Genomic DNA, 25,095 nt, shown 5'->3' on the forward strand with positions numbered 1-25,095 from the left:
ACATCATATATCTTTATTTATTACTTGTACATGGTAGTTTTACAATATTGTTACAGGACTATAATTTATGAAATTTGTTAAAATACTTATAGAAGGTTTTCTTTGACCTATTTATGGGAAATACAGACACATTAATGTTGTGTTACATGCCTGAATAAAACAAGATATAACACAATCTATAGTGATATTAACATTTGCGTTGTAAAAATCTGACAAAACATTACATAAAGTATTTGGCTCCAAGTAAAGTTTAATTGAATAAGATATATGACTTTTAAAATATTTTTGAATATTTGCTAAAATATTGCTTTGTTAACTTTTTTAGTGTTTTGAAATATCAAGAGATAATTTTTTTCCTCTGAGAAAAGTTAAACTCAGTACAAATGTATCAAAAAGGGGGTAAAAAGGCAACGATTAGAGTGACAACACTGCATGCGTAGATCGGCTTCAAGGTGGACACAGTTTGAGTTTATATAATGTAAGAAGTGTTCCTCCTGAAACCTCCAAAATGATAGTAACAATACGTTTTGGTAACTTTGAGAGCTCCATTCATAGATCTAATGGCACGTTGCTACAACTCTTTTCCTTCTCATAGCGGCTGGAAGATAAATACAACTCATTAATTCAGTAAAATGGTCATTAAGCCCTCATTTGCTCGTCGGCATCAGGCCCCAGATTATTATTCTCTTCAAGCGTCCACCCGTTGACACCCCAAGGGGCCACGCGTCTTGTATTTCAGCTTGGGCTCCGGCAGATAGCAGCACAGGTTGGCTTGCAGGTGTCCGTGTTGCTCGCTTAGTCCTCGTCACCCTCCAGATCCGTCACCCACTGGTCCCTCAGCTCATGAACTGTGTGTAGCCCTCGGCGCCCGTTACTATGACATCCATCCAGATCCTCATGGCCTCCGGGGACGGGGCCACCATGTAGTAGAGGCGGTCGTGGGTTTTCACGCAGAAGGTCAAAGACGGGTTTGGGCTCTGGAGGATAACAGGGAGAAGGGGGAGACTTTTCAGACTGCACCTGTTGGTTTCCCTCAGAGGCATTCGTCAGAAAAAAATATATATATAATAGCATAATACGAATAGTGTAAAATGTATTTGGTTTTGATAGACGGTTTTCAACCTGTTTCATTGCCTGTAACATAATGCAAAATAAGATGAAGTACTAGTTAAATTTAAGAAGACAAAACAACATAATCTCGTTTAATATGGATCTTTCCTCCCAATTGAAAACATTATCATTTTTATGTTTGACGTATTATGCAACAGACCAATTTGGCAGAAGGACATTTTAGTTATATGTTTAGTTGCTGCTCAAAAACATCTGAAAATATTTTCAGAGTTGAAGTGACTGTAAACATGCATCTTTATTCTAAAATGAGTATATCTATCATCATAGTACACAAAACAACAACATACATGTTGTTGAACTAAAGTTTATTATGTGGAAATGTTAGAGAATTTGAATTAAACCCTTCAGATTTTAATCCAATATGTTTATTGATACATTTAAAAAATAATGAACATCCATTGAAAACATGATAAAATATCGGATGAAGTTCTGAATGATAAGAAATGTAAAAAAAGAGTATTGATTACCTTGTTGGCGCTGCGTAGGTGATCGTAATAAACCTCTTCAATCGCCTGAAAGTAAATGAGTCCTTTCAGTTTGGTCTCGTGCTTGTCTGAGAGGAGAAAACGGGGAAAAAACACGTTAAGTTACATTCCGCCTGATGCAAGACCTCTGTCAGCCCAAGCAGACAGGCATGTGGGGATACATCTCATGTTTCTCTTTGGTCAAATAATAAACAGCAGTCTTTTTTTATTCTTCTTTTGGATCAAATATTTTTTTTACACACACATCATAGATAGACGGTCACAAATAATATTTTATTTTACAATATTCTATCTCAAAATGTGGCCTTTTCAATGACATTCAAGCCATTTACTCTAAAAACAAACACAACATTTCTTTGGGGAAAAAACCCAAATTAACTACATTTCCTTGTGCGCCTAAAATATCCGTTTCAGAAAAAGAAATACATTTTCTTTCAAACAAGGCAGACAGAAAATGCAAACCCATTACATAACAATAATGGTGAGTCCCAGCAGAAAGTAAAAGTTATACAGACTCTGATTATTTTCTTTTCTTTTTTTATTTCCTATACTTTAGCGAAAAACATCTTTATTTTTGGACAGAGTTCTTTCTGCCTCTTCTATCAGCGAGGACTTGAATGAAAACAACTCGCAGGTCGATGCAGTTCAATAGTAAATTGTATTGATTTTTAATTGTGACTTAATCATTATACTTTAAAACTGAGGCACTCTGGAGGAACCACACACAATAACACTTGTTAAAGCAGAAAGGTGCTCACTCTTTTTCCCAGCAACACATAACCCATGAATAGGTATGAGCCGCACTGTATCGCAGTAAAAGTTAATTAAAAGTGCAAGTCTATTTCAAGCTATGCCTGAAGTCTTTACCATCCTATTAATTTGACTTGTTTTCTTCAGTCGTACTTTCTGGATTGTCTCTGTGGTTTTTTCAGCCTTTTCCCTGCTGGCGAGGTTCACGACTTGAGATCTTTGGTAAATCTTAAAAAGAAATGCCTCTCTTTTGTATATCAGATCAGTTCTACAGTTTCCCTTCCAACAGGTCAGACTTTGGGTCCAGTCCTACAGTTTCAGTCTCTTCTCCCAGAAGACCTTTGAGCATGTTAAAGTCACTCCACTCTGAGGAGTTTGGGAGTTGTTTCAGGGAAACCTGCGGAGGAAGCTCAACGGACGCAGTCCTTGGACTGATGGGTTTCTCTAGTTTGGGGCTAAACTGTAGGCATTTAAGTTTCCTCAGGTCTGATTTTCTTCAAATATAATCAGTTCAAAGAGTTTCTGGATTCCACTCTTGTTCAAATAAACAGTGGTCTTTGTGTCTCTCCGTGCACACTGTGGCGCCCGGCTAAGAAACAAACATCCAGCAACAATTAAAGGCAATCTTTTGAAATACGTCTGACACTTTCTTCTGCTTTCCCGTTTCCATAAGTCAAATCTGCTTAGTAATGAGATAAATGTTTTTGAAATGTGAGTTTCGTTTTATTAGTCACGAACAAGCCAGGAGCTAGCCTCCTCCCCAAGAAAAACACATCTAGAGAAAGTATTGCATCTTATTTCATCACCATCATCACCATCATCTTCGTCAGGAGTAAGGGGGTGAAAAGGCTAGGCAAGTGAGCGGGGAGAGAGCGAGAGAGAGAGAGGAGCAAAGAGAACAGGGGCCACAGCAATGGAAATATACGTGGGTTCTATTTTCAACTTGATTGTAAAATAATGCCTCAAAAACACGCTCATGAATTATTCAGAAAACTAACAGTTCTCGTTTCAAATTCAGGGGACAGTCTGATAGACGCAAATTACAAACTGACTTTTAACACACGAGAACGAGGCGGGAAATTCTACTTAGTGCAGCTTTAATTAGTGTTTGGTTCCAGATGAATAAACGCCGGTCGGGACAGAAGTCGGGTTTTATTGAAAAACACAGCAGAGAGAGCGAAGTGTACGTTTCTCAGAAGAGCCTCGGCACTGCTGCCGGGTGAACTGAATAAATCAGGTCCCGGCTTGATGCACAGCGACTCTTCAACATAAAGTTGTGAGTTTCTGAATACTACATACGAGTGGACACTGATGTGAGCCAAACCGGTTTGACCACTCTAATCGACGAGGCCCGAGACTTGAATTGAACAACGTAGCAGAAGGCGGGACAGCGGCTGAAACCTTTAGGCCTCAAAGTTGCTTATGAAGTGTTTTTTTCAATTTGCAGATTTTGAAATGGACTTGTGTCATTATGACTTTTATTTCTGGTGTATTCTCTATCAAGAGTATCTGGTGTAATTAGTCAGTTAATGACCCTTTGAGGTCTAAACTTTTCTTTTCTGTGATCAGTTTTTTCATCTTCAAGATGTCTCCTTCATGGTTCCCTGGATTTGCGGCCTAATGGCTTCCAGTGTGTCCTTTTAAGTGACGGGTTCACTTTAAAAGTTCCCCGTACCAACTCTAAACTGGAGAAGACTGGTTTCCAGAACTCTTCATTACTAGAATGAACTGCAACCCACCTCGTGGTTATAGACACTCCTTCCTCTGTGGATACTTTTCAAGTGAGTTAAGACTTTTTTTAATTGTGTGACTGAATCATCTCAAATACAAGTGATCGATCTTCAGGTAGTAACAGCCGGCGTTATGGTGTTACCGTCATGCCAAACGGAGACACGAGGCCGGGCCTCCTTTTGATGGGATGTGTTAAGAGTTGAGCACACGGGCCCGCCGGGACTACTTTGACCGACAACCACGACGCAACATGGGCGCAGGTTGTAGAATAAAATGAGCTCCTGCTAACGAGCCCGGGCTGTATAATAATTCAACAAATATACCCCATGATGAAATGTCATTGTATCCTCACCCCCGTAATAACAGAAGTTCCTCTTGATGCGGTCAAAAACGAACCAGCGCTTCTTCCACGATTTGATTTTGCCGCCCATCTTCACCAGGTGGCCCTTGCACATCTTCTCTGTGAGGATGACGAAGGGGCAGGTGTCGATGCTGTGGCCGGACGACTCCACGTGGGCTCGCAAGTCAAACCCCTCCTTGCGGTTCGGCAGATAGCGCGTCATTGGACGGGCCTGTGAAGAAAATGCTTCGTGAGGCTTTAATGCTGATGAAACTCGTTGGCAAACCTTTTGCCTTTTATAATCCCGATACAGAGCAACATTAGCATTCATTCTAGATCATGATTCTGTCTGTAGATGAATACGAGTCCAATATTCACTCAACTTTAAGCTCTTTTTTGGTCTCCATCAACTCCAAAGTCTCTTTAGCTGCTAAATGCTGCACCGGGATCCCCAGCAGCTCGTCGCTGACTGAGTCCGTCTGCTGTTTGGGGCGGAGCAGGTGGTGGACATTGGGGTTTTAGAGCTTTATATGAGAAACGGTGAGAGTGAACCATAACCATGAGCTAAAATGCTCTTTTGATCTGCAGAACTGGGTGCATTTGTACTTCATGATTTAAGGATATTTGTTTACATACTTATACCACAGACGACTGGTAGTTAAACACACTCTGCCGAGATTAAAGCTTTAATTATGTGTACATTATATTTTGTCCCCCCCCCCCCCACCCCCCCCCCCCCCCCCCCGCTTCCCATCCATTTGTCTCTCTGTTCTTTCTCTCACCCTCCCCTCCATTCTCTCCCTTTCTTGACAATCTTTGATCTTCCCATATTCCCAGCCTCTCTTTATTGTCTCGCCTCTCATCCTCTTCCCCAAGTCTCCCGTTCCCTCCTCTCTTTTCTTCCCCGCCGCCCGTCTCCTCCCGCTGCTCCACTGACCTGGGAGAAGTGTTTCTCTCTCATCTTCACCTCCTCCTCCACCAGCCTCAGCCTGTGGGTTGTCTCGTCCTGAAGCCTCCTCTCGGCCTCCTCTCGCCTCCTCCGCTCCTCCTCCAACATCTGCCGCCGAGCCTGCACCTCCCTCTCCTGGGAGCGTCAGGAGAGGAGAAAGAGGAACAGATGGGGAGAAGAGAGGAGGAAATAACAGGGGCAAAAGGGAGTCGGGGAGAATATGTAAATAGTAGGCAAATATTGCAATACAAAGTGAGCGACTGTCAGAGGAGGCACATGAGAATTCAAGTCCCAATCCAGGGTTTTGTAAAATATATCCCGAAAGTCTGGGTAAGCTTTGCTGATGTAAAATGATCCTTTGCAGCTTTCAGATACTTACATACAGGTCTACTTTGTTTCAACATGTAGAAATAATATAAAGGTAAACAAACTACTTACAACATCATTTCACCACACCTCGAGCTGAGTGAATCACTCTGATGCACTGTTTTTTGTATCTATTTAAGAGGAGAAACTGGAGACTCCTGGGATCATTCAAAGTTATTGCTCAATTAAAGTGAATTATTTCATACAAATTGTGAGTTTAATTATGTGATTTATGTACATTTGCCATATGGATATATTGAAATGCTGTGTGCTTGTATCAATAAGGCCAGCAACAAAATGTGTGGCATAAAATAATCTCATCTAATAATGTTTTTAATATTTGCCAGATACATAAATATTATGTTTAAGTGTAGGTGAGTGTGGATCCATTTTATATTCACCTCTAAAACCATCTTAAATATGTTCTATTCAGCATTCGTTATGCCAGAGGTGAGGCAATAACATACATTTTACCAGCTAGCTAACTGATGACAATTTTCATTATTGATTATTCAGGAAAGGGTTTTGTTTATAAAATGTTAAAGAAAATAGTGAATATTGGCCAATATAGTATCCCACAGCCCATAAAGGTTCATTCAAATTACTTATGTTATTAGATCAACTGTCCAAAACTCAGAGATATTCAGCTTACCATCATATGTGACACAGAAAAGTCTTCACATAATCTTTGGCGTTTCTTGCTTGAAAAATGGCTAAAATTATTCATAGATTATCAAAATAGTTGCTGGTTACATTTTTTATCGACCAATCGAGTAATTGACTAATCGTGTTGAAATATGAAGAGAGTGTGTGAAATCATAACTGAGGGTAGTTGATAACGACACTCACTCGGTTCTCCATCAGTCTGGCTTTCTCCTGCTGCGCCTCCTTCAACATCTTCTCCATCTCCTCTATCCTCTGGGCCTCGAACCCGGAGGCACTACAACACACAGAGGAAGGAGTGTCTGATGGCTACGACAAGACGTTGGATGAAAAGCAGTAAACCAAACACCGGCAGCGGGGAGAGCTGGAGGAGTCAAGCTTTCCTTCATGAACCGTAAACAGTCGTTGAATTCTGAACTTCACGAAACACTGAAAACTTGAGGAGGTTGGCATGGCAACAGCTCCTGCGCGATAGTGACGGGAGCACACATGTAACAAAACATGTTGTCACGGGAACAAAGCGCAGTGACCCTTCTCCTGGGAGACGGGGCAGACTTGAGTGTTCCCATGGAAACAGAGCCCATTGCACATCTTCCAGTCTCTCACCTTTCTGGGGTACAGCCGGAGTTGCCAGTGGAGACGCTGGTCTCCATGCTGTCTGAGCTCTCCAGGCTCAGGGTGTCGTACGCCTGGCTGCCACTATGCGGCGCCTGATGGTGCAGGATGGAGTGATGCACTGTCGGAGACAGGTCTGTGGGACCAGAGAGGGTGCAGAGACAGCCGTCACAGACTTACAGTGCCCTCTACTGACAGTGTCAGCCCATTGCTAGTTGATTATAATCACGTCCAAAGCATGTTCAACTCAGTAAACTGGTGACATTTATTCCCACAGTTCTGAGTGAATGCCGGGTGAAAACCCTCCAGTGTGCTAAAGAGATGAGACGTACCTTTGCTCTGCAGAGCCAACCTTCTCCTGGAGTCCATGTCTAGTGTCTGTGACATCTCTCTCAGCATAAACTGTAACCCCTAAAAGAAAACATCGAAAGTATCACGTGTGTAACGACATAGAAGATTTGTTTTTTATGATTTACATGTTGATTAAACTGGTGTGCTCACCTTGGTGGATGCATTTTTCTCATGAGCAGCACCACTGGAGTGCGGCAGGGTGCATGACGCCACCTGTGCAACCTCACCATCTGATTTGGACTTCAATAGCTGAGAGAGGAACGAGCGCTGTTCATTGTTTATTCACATTTCGAGAGGAAGTTGATGTACTTTTGCTCCCAAAAAAATCCTTACCGCGTCCACTCTTTAGTCCTGATGTGGAAGATTTTGATTTTTTCTTTAATTTTAAATTTGACTATAGCTTGTGATTTTTTACTTGTATCTGGGCAGTAGAATATATTTACTCAAGTACTGTACTTCATTTTGAGGTACTTTTACTAATTTCAATGTTCTGCTATATCTTACTCCACTACATTTATAGTTTCTCACATCTTCAGCTCAATGCCTACAGCACTATGCTTTATGTTAATAAGACTTCCTGTTCCAGCTTGCAATGTTTCTTCTTTTAGGTTATAACATGCTTTACTTCACGCTTGCAGGATAATGAACCCAACTGATGATAAGACTAATATTAGCATCTGTCATTGACAAAGTTCCTGAAAGTCAAGAAACACCGCCCTGTCTTGTTTCATCCACTAGAGGACCTCCAAGTCATACAAATACGGATAGTCGAGTGGCTAGTGTGAAAATTAAAGTGAAAAGTGGATTCAGGGGTTCAAGTGTGTGTTGGCAATGCAATGTGTTGGCCTGCTGTTAGTGCCCTGTAGCCACACATAGCGAGAAAGAGTGGATCATTTACCTGACTGTGTCTGCGTGTGGAAAAAGACTTTGCAGGCAGTGGTGGAGGACATGACTGAGGCTCTCCAGCAGCCATGATGTCCTGGTACCAGCGCTCGAGGTTAATAGGAGGCATTGCATTCCCGCTCAGCTCAGGCTGGCTCTGAGGTGATGAAAAACATCCGGCCAAAGAGAGGGGAGGGGAGCAGCACCAGCATCAGTGACAGAAGCAACAAGCAGGTTGAAACAGTCCTCGCAGCAATAGTAATTGTTCAGTGGACGGCTGCAATGCTGGAGAGACTGAATGGTGTCGTCAGTTTTTTAAAAGCCAACCAAGAGAGAATAACAAACCTGCGCAGAGAGAAAGGAGGAAGGACCACATGCAGCTGAGTGGCACGAGAAGGTGGATTCAGAGGAGGCGAGTTGGAATGATGGAATAGAGGAAGAAGAGGAGGAATCAACTCTCTGCATCCCGAAGATCTGGCTTAACTGACTGACTGTGATGTACTCCTTCACACATACACACACACACACACACACCCACATACACACACACACAACACCAGTCAATGCAGACACACACACACATATATTTACAGAACAGGGAGCGAGAAGAAAGTGTAAACAAACATTGAGAAGGTTAATCTTTAGGAAGGATGATCTGAGACATTGTAAATGTGCGTAGGTGGGTTCAGTATTCAGTAGACAGAGAGTCAGAGGCAGAAAGCAGGCGGGGTGTCTACCTCACATGGCAGAGCCGGACCTACAGCGAAGGAGAGGCAGTGGAGAGCAGCAGGAGAGGAAGAGTGAGGCTGCGTAGAAGCATTTCCATACATCCTATAGACATCAGAGAGCCTGAGGTACTCCTGCAGCAACAGTCAAAACACAGGGATAAAAAGGGTGCAGACTGCAATAGTCGACACTTAGAAAAGTCATGCAAAGCAAACACGTGGGCATCACAACTCCCTTGGTCTCTATCTTTAAAATGAACACGCATGGCCGTCACATTACAGTATATAAGCATCCCAAAGGTCATCTTCCAAGTTTCTTTTTTTTTGCATCCTCTACTGCTTTAATTTTAGATAGTGTAAGCCTCCAAGTTGGAAAATGTAGAAACCTCAAACAAACATAATATAGAGAGAATGGCATGAACTTGACCCAACAACAAACAAACTGCAAGCTTGCTGTTGTTTGTGAGTATTTGCTAACACACCACATGCTGGTTTTTATCATAGAAACGGCAGCACAGGCATTTATTAGCCTTTTGTTAGGTGTTGTTACAAAGATGATTTTGTTGAGGTTTACCTCTTGAAGCCTAACAGGATAAAGTTCAGGGGAGGGCATGTGAGAGGAGGAGAAGGAGGCAGAGGAGGGGCAGGGGCTATGAGGAGGACCGTCCGCATAAACAAGGTCAGGTTCGCTGATGTGTAGAAATCCCTGTTTTAAAAAAGTTAATTTAAGTTAAACCAAAATCCACTTGGAAGGAAGTGTTTTGTTGTTGTTGTTGTTGTTGTTGTTGTTGTTGTTGTTGTACTCCTCCTCTATCTTAGTAACCACAGCTGGTTGTGAGATCACCGCTCACCTCTTTCATGCTGCTGTTGGGCTTTGGGAAGTGTCTCCCTCCTGTCAAGCTGTGGTACCTCTTCTCCAGGGCACACAACCTGTCTTGCTCCTAAAATGCAAAACCACCATGGAAATAGAGGTGCTTTCCCAGTTTGCCATGCATCACTTTTATGAATTAAATACATGCCTATGCTGTCGGATAGGTTTATTAACGGTGAAAGGCTAACCTTGTGTAGCAGCTGCAGAGTCACCGTCCTGTCTTTAGCCATCCTCTCACAGTCATGAGCCGCCTGTAACCCCAACTGCTTCACCTGTGCCTCCATAGCGGTCATCTTCTCCTGCAAATCAAATCGTGATGTCACGCTGACATATAATCTTAAATTGTCGATCATATTTTACAATTATATCCATGCCTTCCTCTTGGCCACGCTGCTTTGATTCTCCGCTCGCTCCTGGTGAAGCTGTGAGCTTTGAGTCTCCTTCTTCTCCTCCAGGCTGCTCTCCTCCTCCAGCTGGCAGAACTCCAGCTCCTCAAACTGCTTGGTCCCAGACTCCAGAGCTTCAGCTCCCTGTCCACGTGCAGACATACATGCAGGTTATTCACAGTTTGAAATCAGTCAGACAGAGATATCAAAAGAAGACTTGCAATATCTGCTATGTTTCTTATGGGTAACAAAACACCATAAAAGACCAAAACCATCAATGACAAACTAGTATTGTGTGTGTATCCAAAGCTGTGTATCTTATTACTTTCCCTGTGATGAACACAGACACTGCTGCTGCACCCACAAGCACGTATTTATGCACGGTTGAAAATAGTCCCCGTTGAAAGCAGTTTTCTCCTTTTTGAGTAAAGTTTTGCTAAAAAACTACAGCAGTCAAATGATGAGGGTTGAAACTGATGGTTTCTTCGGACTGGAGAGTTGGGAAAGTATTGAAGGATGGACTAACACATTCTTGGTTTTGGTGTTTTCATGGTTGATTGGTTCACAATGAGAAATGTATACAAAATACCAGCCTTGTCCTTTAATTTCCACAGAGAAGTAGCCAAAATGTTAGACCATTAAATCTGACAATAATTTGCATGTAATCATTAAGTGTGCGTATGTGAATTGAATCGTTCATGGTAAGAGGCATGCAAACTTTCAGAGCAGAGCTGTTAATTACATTATTAATTATTACGAATTGCATTTGACATTTCAAGCATCCAGAATTAGGGAACAGCAGAGATTAAGCAACAGTCTAAAAGTGCTGCTGGAGTAGCAGAAGCATTGCTGACTGTTGAGTTACACTTATAACTGTTTATAATGAGGGGCAACAGCAGAAAAAGAGGAAATGCACAGTCTGCATACTTATGAGTGGCTCTGAGTGCTTCAAAACAGAGTCAGTGTTATGTCTGCAGCTGTTTCTGTGCAGATCATACACAACTGTGGTATTTGGTATATCATAACTCACTGTTGCCAGCCAGTGGGCTGCGTGAGAACACTGACCCTGCTGAGCTGCTCCTGTAACTGTTCCCTTAGAGACAAGGGGCACTTATCAAACTGCCTCTTCAGCTCATTGTACTCATTCCTCTGCTTTTCCAGGGCCTTCCGCTCAGCCGACACATTAGCCCTCCCCTAAAAACACATAGAAACACACACGTACACACGATTGGGTCCGCATTTAAACTCACACACACACACACACACACACACACACACACACACACACACACACACCCCAGGAAGAAAAAAATTCACAGATAACTCAAATCCATGCAGCCAAGCTAACAGGCCAGAGCAGTTAAAGTATTAGAGGGTTGAAGCCGAGGTTAGGTTGGCAGGTGTGTTGAGATGTCGTAATGATCCACACAATGTTACACAAAGTTACATGCACATCTGAATCAACATTCTAGTGTTGGCTACATCCACCTAAAAGCTAAAAGATGTCCACTGTTGATGTTTTGTGTCTATTTAAAAAGCTTGAAGCTGTTGGACACTTCAAAGAGAAGACAGTTTGTGCTTTGTGTTTTAGGACATACAGCTAATAAATAAGCAGTGCACGTCAGTTGAGATCTGAGAAAAAGATATATACTGTTTGCAAATTTGTGTGAGTGAGTTTTTATACAGTCAAACGCAGATGTTCAGGAACATTCACGTGCAAACTGTACTTAGAAACCGGTGGCTGTAAGCAAATCAACAGCATTTCCTGGATGTTTTTTTCCTGGGTGCCCACCTTGTCTTTCTCTCTCTGGGTGGCCGTGTCCAGCTGGCTGAGTTTGAGCTGCAGCTGAGAGAGGATTTCATTTTCAGCCTCCGCCTGCTCCTGCTCTGCCCGCCTCTCTGCCTGCAGCAGGGCCTGCTCCATCTCCACCTAGAGATCAACACAGAGTCAGAAACTGCAAACCACCTGTCAAGCTCTCTAAATCCTTCAAGTGGAAGGATTTAGGACTTGATAGGACTTGAAGGATTTAGTGTGTGTGTGTGTGTGTGTGTGTGTGTGTGTGTGTGTGTTTACCTCCTGTTTGGTCTCTTGTAGCTGCAGCTCCAGCTCACTGACTCTGTGCTTCAAGTCATCAACCCTGGCCAAGATCCTGCTCCTCTCCTCCTCCAGATAGACCTGCTCCTGACCGGCTAACAGCTCTTCACACTGAGGGAACATACATACAACTTCGTTTGAAGATTCCTAATCAGACGTAATCTAATGCATGCCTTCATGAATGTGTTTGTTACCTCTTGGTGTGTGCTCTCTGTGCTGCTAGACTCCTCTCGCTGGGTGTCCTCATCGTTCTCTCTCAGCCTCTGGGGTCTGTCTACTCCCTGAAGGGACATCCCCCCCACTGTGTTCAAACAGGTTCCTCTAGCCGCCCCCAACAGCCCACTCCTCACCACCTCAGCCAGCTCCGCAGCACTGTCATCGTGATTATAGTCTGCACACAGATTGAGGATGGTCTCCAGCCTCTGTCGCTCCTACAGAAGAGATGTGAGATGTAAGTGGGTCTGTCCTATATTATAGATCATATTACAGATAAGCTGCAAGTGTCCTTGTGTGACATTGTCCCATTTAGGCAGCTGCCCCTCAGCCACTGGCACAGGACAGCTGTAACCTGATAGCAGGAGGGCCGAAGCTGATGTAGTTTGTCTCTCAGGAGGGAGCTCCTAGTAAAACCTGTCAGAGCCCAAGTTGTTTATGAGAACAGAATCTGACAAAAAGCATCAATGTGAAGCTGGCGAATTTTGGTTTCACTACACCAGTTGTCAATTGTTTTTTTCTCCAATTAGAGATGCTTTGAATGTGTCTCTTTATTATGTTTTGTATTTGTTTGCTATATGCCACATGGTTCTAGCTTGTGGCCAGTCTGCCGTCTCCCATCCCTCCAAACAATGAGAGGTTCGCTTTGATTGACCAGAATAAATACGCAGAATTGAGAAACAATAATTAGGATCTTGCACACTTGGGAATTGTGCCTGACGTGTGTGTTGTTGTGTCCACAACCACCAGGATGCTTTTGTCTGGTATTCACATTATTCAGGCTGTTGAACTCTGTCACAGGTTTTGACTTTAACGGCAAGATTTAGACCTTAGAAAGTAGTTTATGCTGTTTGCCTGGTTCATTTTCTGTAAAATACGGACATAAGAATAGATATAAAGCTACAATGAACCAAATATTTTTGATTTGACAGTTGCGTTAACATTATCATTTAAAGCAAAAGTTAAACATTTTGAGAAATTTGCTTTCTTGCAGAGCGTGAGATGAGATGATCCATACCAGCCTCATATGTCTGTTGCCTTTAAGTTACATCCAGCAGCTAGTTAGTTGAGGTTAGCTCAGCTCAAACACTGGAAAGATCTGGAACAGCTAGTCTGGCTCCATCTGAAGGTAAAACCAGCACCTCTAAAGCTACTAGCTAACATATTATATTGTTTTATGTTATCTCAGGCCGATTGTGTTACAGACACAAGAAAGTAAAGATTTCCCAAAATACAGGTCATCTGGAGGGGCAAAAATATTGTAGCACTGAAATAAACTCCTTTGCTTCATTACCACTGACATGTTGCTGTTTATTGCAATTTAAATATTTTTGAATTAATGTATAGAAATATTTTCAATTAACCAGAACCGCCTACAAAACTATTTGAACTCTGTTGCAAACCCACAGTTTGGCCTCCTCCCAGTGGAATTGATGCTAAAATTAACTTTTCAATCACATTGCTTCCTCTCTAGCTATGCCCTTTACTTTAGCTGAGAGATAAACTGCCGCATGGGCTTTTTTAAAGTGCACAATATCTATGTATGTAGGTTGAGTTCAGTAAAGTGAGATTTAAAAAAGGAAAATCCGGCATGGCTGTGCCAACTGTGCTAAAAGAGCACAAATATAGGGCATTCATTCCACTGTGAGGAAATCCTCTCTTTGCCTCTCTCATCTCTACAGTTGATCTGTGTTGTGTGCTTCTTTTAAGGATGCGATAGCAAACAAACCACAAACATATTCAGGGACCCCACACTTAGTTCAGCACATCAGCTGGTTGGTCATTGAATGTATTTTATATAGGAATGCAAACCATTTAAACACACAATAGACTAATCTAGACTAATGATGCAAGGCCCCTTCAAAGTACTTTTTTGAGTGACGTTTTGGGAAATACATATATTCGCTTTCATTCAGAGGGTTAGATGAGAAGATCGATACCACTGTGATGTCTGCATGCTAACTATGACGCTAACATCACATCTAGGAGAATTAACATAGCTTATCATAGACTGGAGAAAACTAGCACCTCTAAATCTCATGAATTATCACATTGAATCTCATTAGTTTATTGCATAGTCCAAATGTTACACTTGTTGTCTTTCTGCGAAGCTAAGCTAATCGACTAATTGATTTTACCCATAAGTCAAATCTGTCATTTTCACACATTTTGTAAGGACTAAACAAATGACCTTTATAAGTGTTAATAAATGGTGTTGATTAACTAATCCAGTCTTGCTGTTTGCTTCTCCTTCCAGTCTTCATGCTAAGCTAAGCTAACCATCTCCTGGCTCTGTCTTCCAACTTACTGGACGGAGTGGTGTCAGTCTTCTTATTTGACGCTCAGCGTGAAAGTAAATACGCACATTTCCCAAAATGTCAAACTATTCCTTCAACAGGCGCCTTGATATCATCAAGTTCTGAAGCTTCATTCCCCTCTTTGATTTGTCCACTGGGATATTGATAAAGTAATTTTCTGTGAAAATGTAACTTTTTTCACACAGTGGTTATCTACATTCACGTGTGTCCTATTTGTGTGCTCAAATGTTATCGTAAATACACATACCGTATCCTCATTTGTCAAGTACCAGCAATATAACACAAACCTCAGCCAACAGTGAACAAATCTAAAATTGCAGCTGGATAATTGTATGATTTAAAGCATGGAAAAATGTCAAATATGGATCACACTAATCAACACTTTCTTGGGCCAAGAAATATCAGCTCTTTATCTATTTATGTATTAGGTGATGTCTTAAATTATACTGGATAACTCAACACAAACACGGACCATACTGCAGTCCAACCCTTATCAGTACAACTCTGATGCATGTTGTCGGTTACGCTCTTATTTGTTTCCAGAAACCTTTCAGTTCCTGAAATAGTCTGTGGACATGAAGGGGCGGGAACCCCCACCCCCTCCTCTCCCTATGGTCCCTTCAGCTGTCAGCAGGCAGGGAGGGGGCTGAAGAATGGTGGGGGTTTGGGGGCGGTGGGTGTGGACTCAGGATGGATAACAAGTATGCAATCTATGATCTAGTGTGGGTACGAATAAGAAAGAGCCTTTAGTCGAGCACAACAGCTTTGAAAGTAAAAGCCACTCTTCCTTTTGGTAAATATAGTGTTGAGCCATATGCAGCCTTGCCCTCCGCTCTGGACCTTAAGACTGGTGGAGGAATGTTCCCCCCGTGTTACTCGGGCCACATGGGCTGACGATGCCAGTAATGCTCTGGGGAGATGAGCTTGTGGATGTATGCCAGGGGATTTAGAAAGGATATCTGAATGTAGACATGGTGTCTGCCATGCCAGCAGTCCCAGCACCTTCACTTACTGTAACTCTCACACGTGTGCCTGCTGGATGTTTAATATTCCTTTATAGAAATGTGTTTTTTGCAAACAGTTTGCACTCCCGGATACAGCTGTGGCTCTCTACCTTAAGCGTCTTTTGATGATTTTCACCAAATAGATAATAGCAGATTTTAAGTATATACAAATTCCACCAGTCCACAGGATGTAGAATAAACAAGGACAAACCAGAGCAGCAAATGTTTTCTTTATGACTTCCTGTGCAAAGTGCACATCATCTTCCAGACTGGGCATTAATAACTGTTATTATTATGTCATATCTGCTGTGAAGTCATATCCAAAGTGCTGATCACTTACCAGTTTCTCCATTTCCTGCTCTCGCAGCCTCTCCTCTCTCTGCCAGCGGTGGTATTCCAGCAACTCGTCCTCATTGTCACTGATCTCGGAGATGCTGTTTTTGCGTTCGCGGGTATAGGGTTTCACAAGACTCTGTTCTCTGCTGGAGGATCCTGTCATGGAAGTCTTTCTTTTGGTACGAGGGCTAGCAAGAGGAGATGAACTAGACAGAGAACCCAGGCCTGATATGATGGCACTTCCCGGGCCAGACCTTAACTGCCTGCCTCCAGACTCCTTCTCCAGCCCAGAGCGTGGTGGTGGACCCTGGGCATACATTGTCCTCAATACTTCTTCTTTTGAAGTAGTTGTGAGTTTGAGGTGGCCCTGGGGTCCCTCTGGGACGCCTTTGACAGTGAAGCCCTGTGAGGCGAGGGAGGAAGCCGAGCCCTGCGATCCTGGAGTCGCTCTGCGGGACATGTAAGGGCTGAGAGGAGGAAGCTCTCTCAGGCTGGTGGACCCGATCGGCTCTGGAGTCCTAAGCCTTTGAGGGACTTCAACATGAGAAAGGTGCTGATCCCGCATAGGACTTGGGGATCTCTTCTGTAGGGAAGAACCTCTTACTTGAGGGCTGGATGGAGCTGTTGTTGAAAATTGGACTTGACCCTGTCCTGGGCCCTGTCCTGACCCCCTGTTAGGCGGTGTGGGGCTTGACGTGGCCTCTTCTCTTGCACTTCTAAGAAGCGTTGGGCTCTCCTGGGCCCACTGAGCACCACTCCTAGCGCTTGAGGCCACAGAGAGTGAGGTCCGTGGATGGGGGACAGGAGTGTGGTTGGTTTTGTTCCCGAGGTTCTGGCCCAGAAAGCTGCTGCTGTTTTCATAAATGGAGTCCTCGGTCATGGAGCCGTTTCTCCCATTGAGCATGCTTGGATGAGAGGGCTGAGGAATAGGGTGTTTAATAGATCCAGCCTGCAGCACCAAAGAGTGTTGGAGGTTCTTTGATATGTTGCTAATTGTGGAGTCACCGTTGCTCGAAAAAGACCGATGGTTCCCGTTCAGGACACTTTGAGAGTCTGCACAGGGAGACAGAAACACTTGTGAATGAGCATTCCTGTTGAATCTAGTAAGAAGACACCCTAAAAAACAGTTGCAAAAACACACATAAACAAACACAGTGGGAGGGATCTGTCCTGTATTGTCTTTGCCTACTGACGCCCACTACACAGTCAGTGCTGTTTAGGTCAAAGGGGGGCGCCCTTAAAAGGACAAATAGACATGCCTAAACATACACAGTGTCCTGTTTGCCCACTTTAAATAGTGATAAAAGTCTTGGAGCCCAGGTTCTCCTGTATGACGCAAACCCGGCAGTCGGGATAGTGCGCTCCTCAGTTGTGTTGTAATCCTACAGGGATCTGAAGCTGCTAAATATAAAAGCTCCAGCGGTCTACCTCATTGAGAGCAGATGAAATCAGGGCCTGGTCAGGAAATAGTCGGCCATACACACAGGGAACCACCCACTGACAGCCGAACCAATAAGGTCAGAAGAGAATGGAATCTAAATATCATCAACAGCTCGAACCCACAGTCAAAGCACTTAACGGGACAGAACAATATAACGTCATCTGAATGTATCTGTAAAAAGAAAGGTTACAACAATCCTCAGTCACAATGAGGTCACACCTAGAGCGAAAAAACACAGATTTAAATGAACTAGATCACAATGTAGGCCAAAGATAATTAGTGCCTGAACAAGCTATTTCTAATACCAATGTTGCAGTCAGACTTCAAGACCAATTGTGCCGCAGATATGAAAATCAAGAGCTGATAAAACTAGCATTATATCTGATTAGTAGAAAACAAATACAACTTCCTTTTATTAAACCTTTGACATGAGAATGTAAGTTTAATGTCAAAGTCAGTTCTAAATGGATGTACATTGTCAAAATAGTTTTCTCTTTATCCTGCTTACTGCATGCCATCTCATTAACCATTTGTGAGGACGAAAGCCTTAAAAGATGGATAGTTTTAAGACCTATTCATGTACAATATGTCATCCTTCCCAAGTTCTTCACTGCAACAGCTGTACGAGGGTGCAGCAGAGGCCAGATGTTCTTGATTTGTACACTAAGATCGTAAGAACCTAAATATAACTAAATAGTTATAAGTCCATGTACTCGTCCCAGAATAACTACTGAAGAAACTGTACAACCTCCATGCACAGCAGGGTTTTCTGGGCCCCTGATTAGTTATTATTACTAACTGCATGCCCTCCATGCATGAGTACGAACACAACCTGGGTGACTTACACACAGGAACTGTACAACCTGATGCTGTGTAATTATGAAAGCATGGTCTCCTACCTGTAGGATGAGTTCTTGTCGTGCTCAGTCCTTGGCTTCCTCCGGGCAGCAGGCTCTTCATCCGCAGGGCCTCCTCTGGATGGTTGAAGCGGAAAAAGACAGACTGACCAAAGCACAGCATGCACCCTGCCAGGAGAGGAGACCGTGTGGGGAGAAAGCTGTCAGTGATGTTAGTTCACATCTTCAAGGAGGAAACGCATTGACACCACCATAAATACACTGCTATAAAAAGATTCCACTGACTGATTAACAGTTTTGTTTCCATATTTAGTACCTAAGATTAATGTCAGCCTTCAATTTAAATGGCTAACTAATTCAATATGTCTGTAATGGCTGAAGTCACAGTTATATTTTTGAGTGTATCGAAACAATTTCACAATACTGTCCTGCTTAAAAGCATCACATAATCAACACAATAGGAGGTGTGAGCATATAGACAGATCTGTCTGTAAGATTCATTTGAAGATGAAATGTAAACACTGCAGCTTGACATTTTATGAAACAAGTGGATCGAAGAGTGAAAGCTAGTGGTAATCCAGCATGAGGGAAGAAACAGTCCTTGAGGCACAGACGTTGCAAAGAGCTTAACATTTCTACTATTGTTGTTTATACATCAATAAACGGACTAGGTTAACTCACGTGTAATTAACCAGTAAGTAAAATCAACTCCTTCCCCTGCATTTCCTCTCTGGTGGTTTTCAGGAATGCCTGATGATGTATTCCCTGAGAGTCACACACTGAAGCTTCGTTTCAAGTTCTGGATATTCCACGGGAAGTTTAATATTCATCTCATCCTTCAAAGTGAAGTCAAAGGTCCACATGGCTGCAATATTGTTCCGTATGATAGAAATTAAGCAGTTTCCTCCATTCCTGCGTTGTTTTATTCAAAATGTCCTGAGTTCTTTGAATGCAGCCTAAAGTATTCTTGTTCAGCAGCTGCTGCCTCCACACACGCCTGCTGATTACCAGGCTTCAAATGACATTCTGGTGTAGCTGCTGGCTTGGGGGGTGGGACTGTTATGCCCTCTTTATGGCATGTTATGCATGTTACTGGAAAGACATGGGACTGTTTCGTGTTTGTGAAGCTAGGCATTGTTATCATCCACCTTGCTTTTAAAGCTCATCAGAACCAATTTATGTATGAGTATGAATTACTACAATGGATTTACTCTTTCAATCATCATCATTTCAGACATCTGACTACATAAATGGGATTTCATAGATAACTAACGGTCTATAGCCAATACTTTGAGCTTGATGGTAACATTGGAATGCTAACAGGCTCACAATGACAATGCTGATCGGAAGCAGGTGTGATGTTTACTATAATGACCATCTTAGCTCAGCATAAAGCATGATAACATTTGCTAATTGCACCAATCTGATAGGAACATCTATAACATCTATAGTTTTACCAATATTTAGTCAGGCGTGAACAAATTGAAGATTGACCGGATGACGACACTAGATGGAAATGTGAAGAGGACAATATTTCATGGCAACCCAGCCAATGGTTGTAAGGCATTTCACTAGAACCGCACTGGTAGCATGACAAATGAAAACCTCTACTGGATCTCTGCCTATAGTAGACACGATATACACTACTGTCCTACACAATCACTAGTAATCAGCTAGCTTTTGTTTTTGTGTTTGTTTTTTAAGCATCGATTGATAAAAGGTGCAAAAAGATACAGCTTTAAACCCAACTATCATCACTTCCGGCTGTGACAGAGCTACCTTGTGTCAGGCGAAAGGGTTTGGTGATGGGAAGACCATCTACAGAGCACTGGTTTCCACATGGGTACAAGGTGATGCTGTCTGCTTGGTTGTCAATGTAGCAGTGCTGAGCTGAGATGCCGTGGCCCTGCAGAGGGATATCGGTCCTTCCACTGCCCAGCGTGGTTCTCCCTGCAACAAGAGAAAACATTGATTTTCTCAGCATCAGTTACAGGAGCTCCCATGTGGACCTGTGAAGACTTCTCTGAAGTATTCCTGGGTTCAGTTCGAAGTACGGGTGTCATGTCAGTGTCAACCCGTGAATGTTGGAAAACAGGTGTTAGTTTCAAGCGGTGTGCTTAGCCCGGCATATGACAGGAATCTTGTTAAAGGAAATTAATACACCCATCAACTATTTTCTGTGTAGTGGTTTGACTATCAGTTGTATTTATATTGCTGTCTGAGTGCAGGAGATTGAACTGTCACACTATTTATTCTTATGTGATGGTTGATGGAGCACAAATACAAAATATCTCCGGGGTTACGAAGTCAATAACTCGTCTCTTTCTCTTCCTCTGTGGTGTCAAGGCTCAGTGCTGCAAGACAATCCCAGACAAGGGGGTAATTGCAACTATGGTGCCGTAACCAGATGGTCAGAAGGTAAGGTGTCATCAGTTTTGGTCAATTCATCACTCATGACAAGTTGTGCTGCCTGCTTATTAAAAAACAGACTTATTTAACTTGCTTGTGGAAGTGTCTACATGTGCAAACAATAACATGATTATCTCCTCTTAGTTAGTTACGTTAACAAGGTAATGGTGCAGTTAAACAAGCTCTCAATTATTATGGACATTTTAAATTGGGAACAACATCAATGAGGTTTCTAATGTCCTATTCAACAAGGACATTAAGATATCTATGAAATAAGTGGTGCATAACTGAAGTGAGAAAATATATCATTTTAAACGAGTGTTTAATGTCCACCCAGCCCACCAACACACACACATACACTACAAATCTCTCTCTCACACACACACACACACACACACACACACACACACACACACACACACACAGTTGTTCACCTTCCAGCAGAGGCAGCAAGGTGATGGCTGTGCTCAAGCGTCCACTCCCCAAACTAACCAGGTGGGGGCGCTCTGCCTGAACTTTCAGGGACTTGCCTGTCTCAAACAGGTCTAAAGGAGTGCTCTGTCAAAACAGAACCAAGAAAAGAAACATCATTATATGATCCTACATATGGAGATGTATCACTATAATCCAAGATTGTTTCATTAAAAGTCAGACGTACTTGTTAGAAATAAACAGTAAAGCCCATATCAGAGAGACAGAGCATGGAAATGACCACGCCTTTACAATTGATATGTATATATATATATGTAAAGGTAGATTACATGGTCCACTCTTACTGCAAGCACTGATTGGTAGATTGCTTTGTTTATTTGAACTTGAACACTTTTAAGTCCATAAAACAATCTTTAATTCCTAAATAAGATGACTCACAGCACATATATAATAGTAATAAAAAGTCAGTTTCTCAGGATTTAGCACACCAGTTGTATCGCCTGTAAATCCTGATAAATGACTCACCTGTAAGACCTGATGCGTCTGTCTCCCATGTTCGCCTTTGCTCCTGCTCACGCGCTCCATCTCTTCTGGACTGTCAGACTTATCTGACACATGAAGATCCTGAAGCAAACACACATGCAGAGAGAGAGAGAGAGAGAGATAGAGAGAGAGAGAGAGAGAGAGAGAGAGAGAGAGAGAGAGAGAGAGAGCATGAATGAGAGCTCTGGGAATACTGCTACTACAGTTGTACTACAATGGGAACAGTGCTTTCCTTTGCAACCTCCTGCCCCACTTATAAGCCCATGTGACCAAACCATTATACTGGGTAATTGTTTCACCAGACAAAATGAGCCATCAAGAAGAGTTATGCCTCAATCTAAGAGAGATTACTGTTTTTTCACATTTGACAACAGCCTGCTGTTATGGAGGTATCATCACAATGAAAATGAGCTCTGCAGGTCCCTCACACATCAGGGGTCCAATCACCGCTAACTCGGCCCACGATGAGTCACTGTGACACATACACATACACATCTTACAAACACAAAAACACACACACACTCACACACACACACAAGCTCCATGTTTGCAGACAGATGCTGCATATTAGATCCAGCTGTGTGCTCATCGCGGCTCACATCAGACGAGGAGGAAACAGGACCAGACGGACCTCAAACTATCACACACAGACACATACGCAGCCCAGATGACTCAACATGTTTTTCTACTAAAAGCTGGTATCCGCATCTCTCATCACCCACATGGGTTGCTTGCCCTGGCAACAATTTAGTATCAGCTCAGCATTCCAAGCCAAACTGAGTTAGACACAACTACCTACTATCGAGCGTCTGTTGACACAACTACCTACTATCGAGCGTCTGTTGTGTCTACCTTCTCTTTACTTTAATGATCTGTCTGAAACTGAAGTTTCTGAAACTCGTCTGGAGGAACGAACATCATCTTTCCAAAAGATATTCCTGCATTTGGTCCTTTGATGGTGGTAAGACGGTGTTGAATATCTCTTCAACTGGGTTGACACATCGTGACTATGAAAGTAATAGAATATGATTCACAGTATGTTCACACTCAAGAAACCATTCAATAATCTGTGCATCTCCTTTATTCATCTTTTTCCTTTAATTTCACACCTGTCTGTAGGTCAGGAAGTGACCACATCAGCCCGTTGGCACACCAACACATGAGTCTTGCATCAAAGACAAATGCTTGAGGTCTTTGTCACTACATGCTGACATCACCGTTTAAGTCTAATTCTGGAGAAAAAAAAATAGACAAAAAACATCCACAGCTGCTGTGCTCCCATTTTAGCCCCGGCTGAGACAACAGGGTGTTCTATCATTGTCTGATGTCACTGCAGACGAAGCCGCCGCATTAAAACCTCACATATCTGACAATCACGTCCAGTGTGTGGGTCTCAGAGGACCCAGTGGCACGGTGAACAGAGCGTCCCCTCTGTTCACCGTTGACACTGGACCCCTCACGCCTCTGCTGTCAGCCCACTGGGTGTCAACACAAGCCCTCTTTGAGCCACGCAGTCAGACACAGGACAGGACAGTGGGCAGGGCAATGTCTCTCTGGCTGTCTGACTCACACGCACACACACACACACACACACACACACACACATGTGCACACATGTGCTCCCGCTCCCACAAGCCTCAGTGATTGAACGTACACACCCAGGCCAAAGAATAGTTGTAGTGCTTGCTAATGCAGGGCCTTCCACTGTAACCTATGATTACGGGGGCAGTTATGCCCTTCAGAGTTGCCATGAGCTTCTGAAAATAGACACCGCCAGCCACACGGTCTGGGCTGCTACTTTTAAAGAGAAATGATTTCTGCTGAGAGCGAACGCTGACAAAATTTATATTTGACGTGATGAATACAATTAAACTGTGTTATTTTATAAAGGATGAGATAAAGAAAATAGGCAGAATACAAGTTACAAACACAGTCAACAGTGTACTTACTTCAATGCTTACTTTCAAGGCATGCAGCTCTTACCATTGCTCTACTCTTACGGAGTCCAGGCAACAGCTAGGTCCATGAGTTTGTCTGAAGTATATTTATCCGTAGAGCAGAGTCCACATTATTGTTTATGTCTTGCTCCTGGCTTTCTTCATCCACTTACTGAGTTCCTCTGCTCTTTCCCTCCTCCCAACCCCTTCTCCTCCCTGAAAGCAGAGTTACAGAAGTGGAGCCCGGCATCGGCACTGCCCTCTAAAATGTGCTAATACGTCTCACTGAAGTATTTTTTTTATTTTTTATGAACTTCCTTTCTCTTTTCTTTTTTTTGACAGATAAACCCTATGAGTAAAGAAAATCAAGTCTATATTAAGAGAGTCAAAGTGTCAAAGTTCAGATCTGCCTCAGAGAGTCCCTGAGTTATATTCACTCCTACAGGATTTCCATTGATTGAAAGATCAGCTGGAACGCACCTGATGTTTAGAGGAGGAGGCTGGAGACCAAACCCCTTCGATGCAGCGAGTCTCCTTAGCTGTGTCTAGTGGTAAATCAGGTGTTAAGAGTCTGATCCAGGGAGGAAATACAATGTGGTGGAGGAGGAGGAGGAGATTTAAAAGACCTTGTGTCCTCTGGCTTCCTGCTCTGTACCAATGGTGTAACAAACAGCGTGTATTTCCACTGTGGAAAACTGTTGAATAACTTAGTTTACTTAAGTTTCAGATAATATGACTAAGCATGGTGGATTATAATGTGTCCACTGCGCTTGATACATCAGTAAGGATGGGTTACAGAAAGACTATGTTCCACAGGAAGTGAGCGAACCCATGCGAGCCATCTCTTCAGGCGTCCCACAGGAATGAATTGGCCCGCACAGACTCACAGAGAGAGTGGGAGAAAGACTCCACTATTGATCTCTCCAGGCTTTTCCCATGTTCAGGGGCCAGAGAGGAGCTGGAGGAAATGAAGCAGATGATGAGTCACTGAGGAAAATAAAAACAAACAGAGGCAGCTAAGTAACCAGTCTGCAGAGAGGTTTGATTTGTTGATGATGAGTGAGTCGGCCTCCGTGATGATGTGGATGTGGAAGTTACAGCAGAGGGGGTGAAAAGTTGCTCAATGTCCTTTAAATAGGGATTTCTAGATTACACTCTACAGTAACCACAGAAAATATGTTAATGCAATAGAGGAAAGGGATACTTAACAGTGTCAACCCTTAATAACTAACATAATAGGATATGACAATGAGTGTCCACACCAA

The 25,095-nt window shown here is 42.9% G+C and overlaps 1 protein-coding gene across 4 annotated transcripts; it reads right to left on the minus strand.

Annotated features, from left to right (window-relative positions):
• On the minus strand, nt 1-24,419 carry phldb1a (pleckstrin homology-like domain, family B, member 1a). Of its 4 annotated transcripts, XM_034550619.1 has the most exons (25): nt 24,311-24,413; nt 21,876-21,974; nt 21,353-21,476; nt 20,289-20,459; nt 18,552-18,677; nt 16,216-17,264; nt 12,535-12,771; nt 12,320-12,451; nt 12,038-12,175; nt 11,311-11,439; nt 10,234-10,389; nt 10,048-10,158; nt 9,840-9,929; nt 9,563-9,694; nt 9,001-9,123; nt 8,609-8,767; nt 8,280-8,420; nt 7,532-7,630; nt 7,363-7,441; nt 7,022-7,166; nt 6,602-6,692; nt 5,375-5,521; nt 4,450-4,669; nt 1,599-1,684; nt 1-977 (listed from the first exon to the last, which is right to left on the minus strand). In XM_034550619.1, the coding sequence occupies exons 2-25, from the start codon at nt 21,933-21,935 to the stop codon at nt 837-839; spliced, it is 4,086 nt and encodes a 1,361-aa protein (XP_034406510.1). In that variant the 5' UTR covers nt 21,936-21,974; nt 24,311-24,413; the 3' UTR covers nt 1-836. The 4 variants fall into 4 exon arrangements, with proteins under 4 accessions (XP_034406510.1, XP_034406511.1, XP_034406512.1 ...); XM_034550620.1 differs by lacking the exons at nt 8,609-8,767; nt 9,001-9,123; nt 9,563-9,694 and adding an exon at nt 23,877-24,046 and having other exon boundaries at nt 24,311-24,419; XM_034550621.1 differs by lacking the exons at nt 8,280-8,420; nt 8,609-8,767; nt 9,001-9,123 and adding an exon at nt 23,877-24,046 and having other exon boundaries at nt 24,311-24,419.
• Between the last annotated feature and the right edge of the window lie 676 nt (nt 24,420-25,095).

Source organism: Cyclopterus lumpus, chromosome 14 (genome assembly GCF_009769545.1).
Source record: "Cyclopterus lumpus isolate fCycLum1 chromosome 14, fCycLum1.pri, whole genome shotgun sequence".
In the NCBI taxonomy this organism is placed as follows: Eukaryota; Metazoa; Chordata; class Actinopteri; order Perciformes; family Cyclopteridae; genus Cyclopterus; species Cyclopterus lumpus.

What these genes read in the sequence shown, in the direction of transcription:
- phldb1a (XM_034550619.1), bottom strand. Translation starts at nt 21,935, where the DNA reads ATGGAGCGCGTGAGCAGGAGCAAAGGCGAACATGGGAGACAGACGCAT. An exon ending in TACAAGAGACCAAACAGGAG is followed by an intron (nt 12,176 to 12,319) that starts GTAAACACACAC and finishes GTTGATCTCTAG; the next exon opens with GTGGAGATGGAGCAGGCCCT. An exon ending in CCAACAGCAGCATGAAAGAG is followed by an intron (nt 9,695 to 9,839) that starts GTGAGCGGTGAT and finishes TTTTTAAAACAG; the next exon opens with GGATTTCTACACATCAGCGA.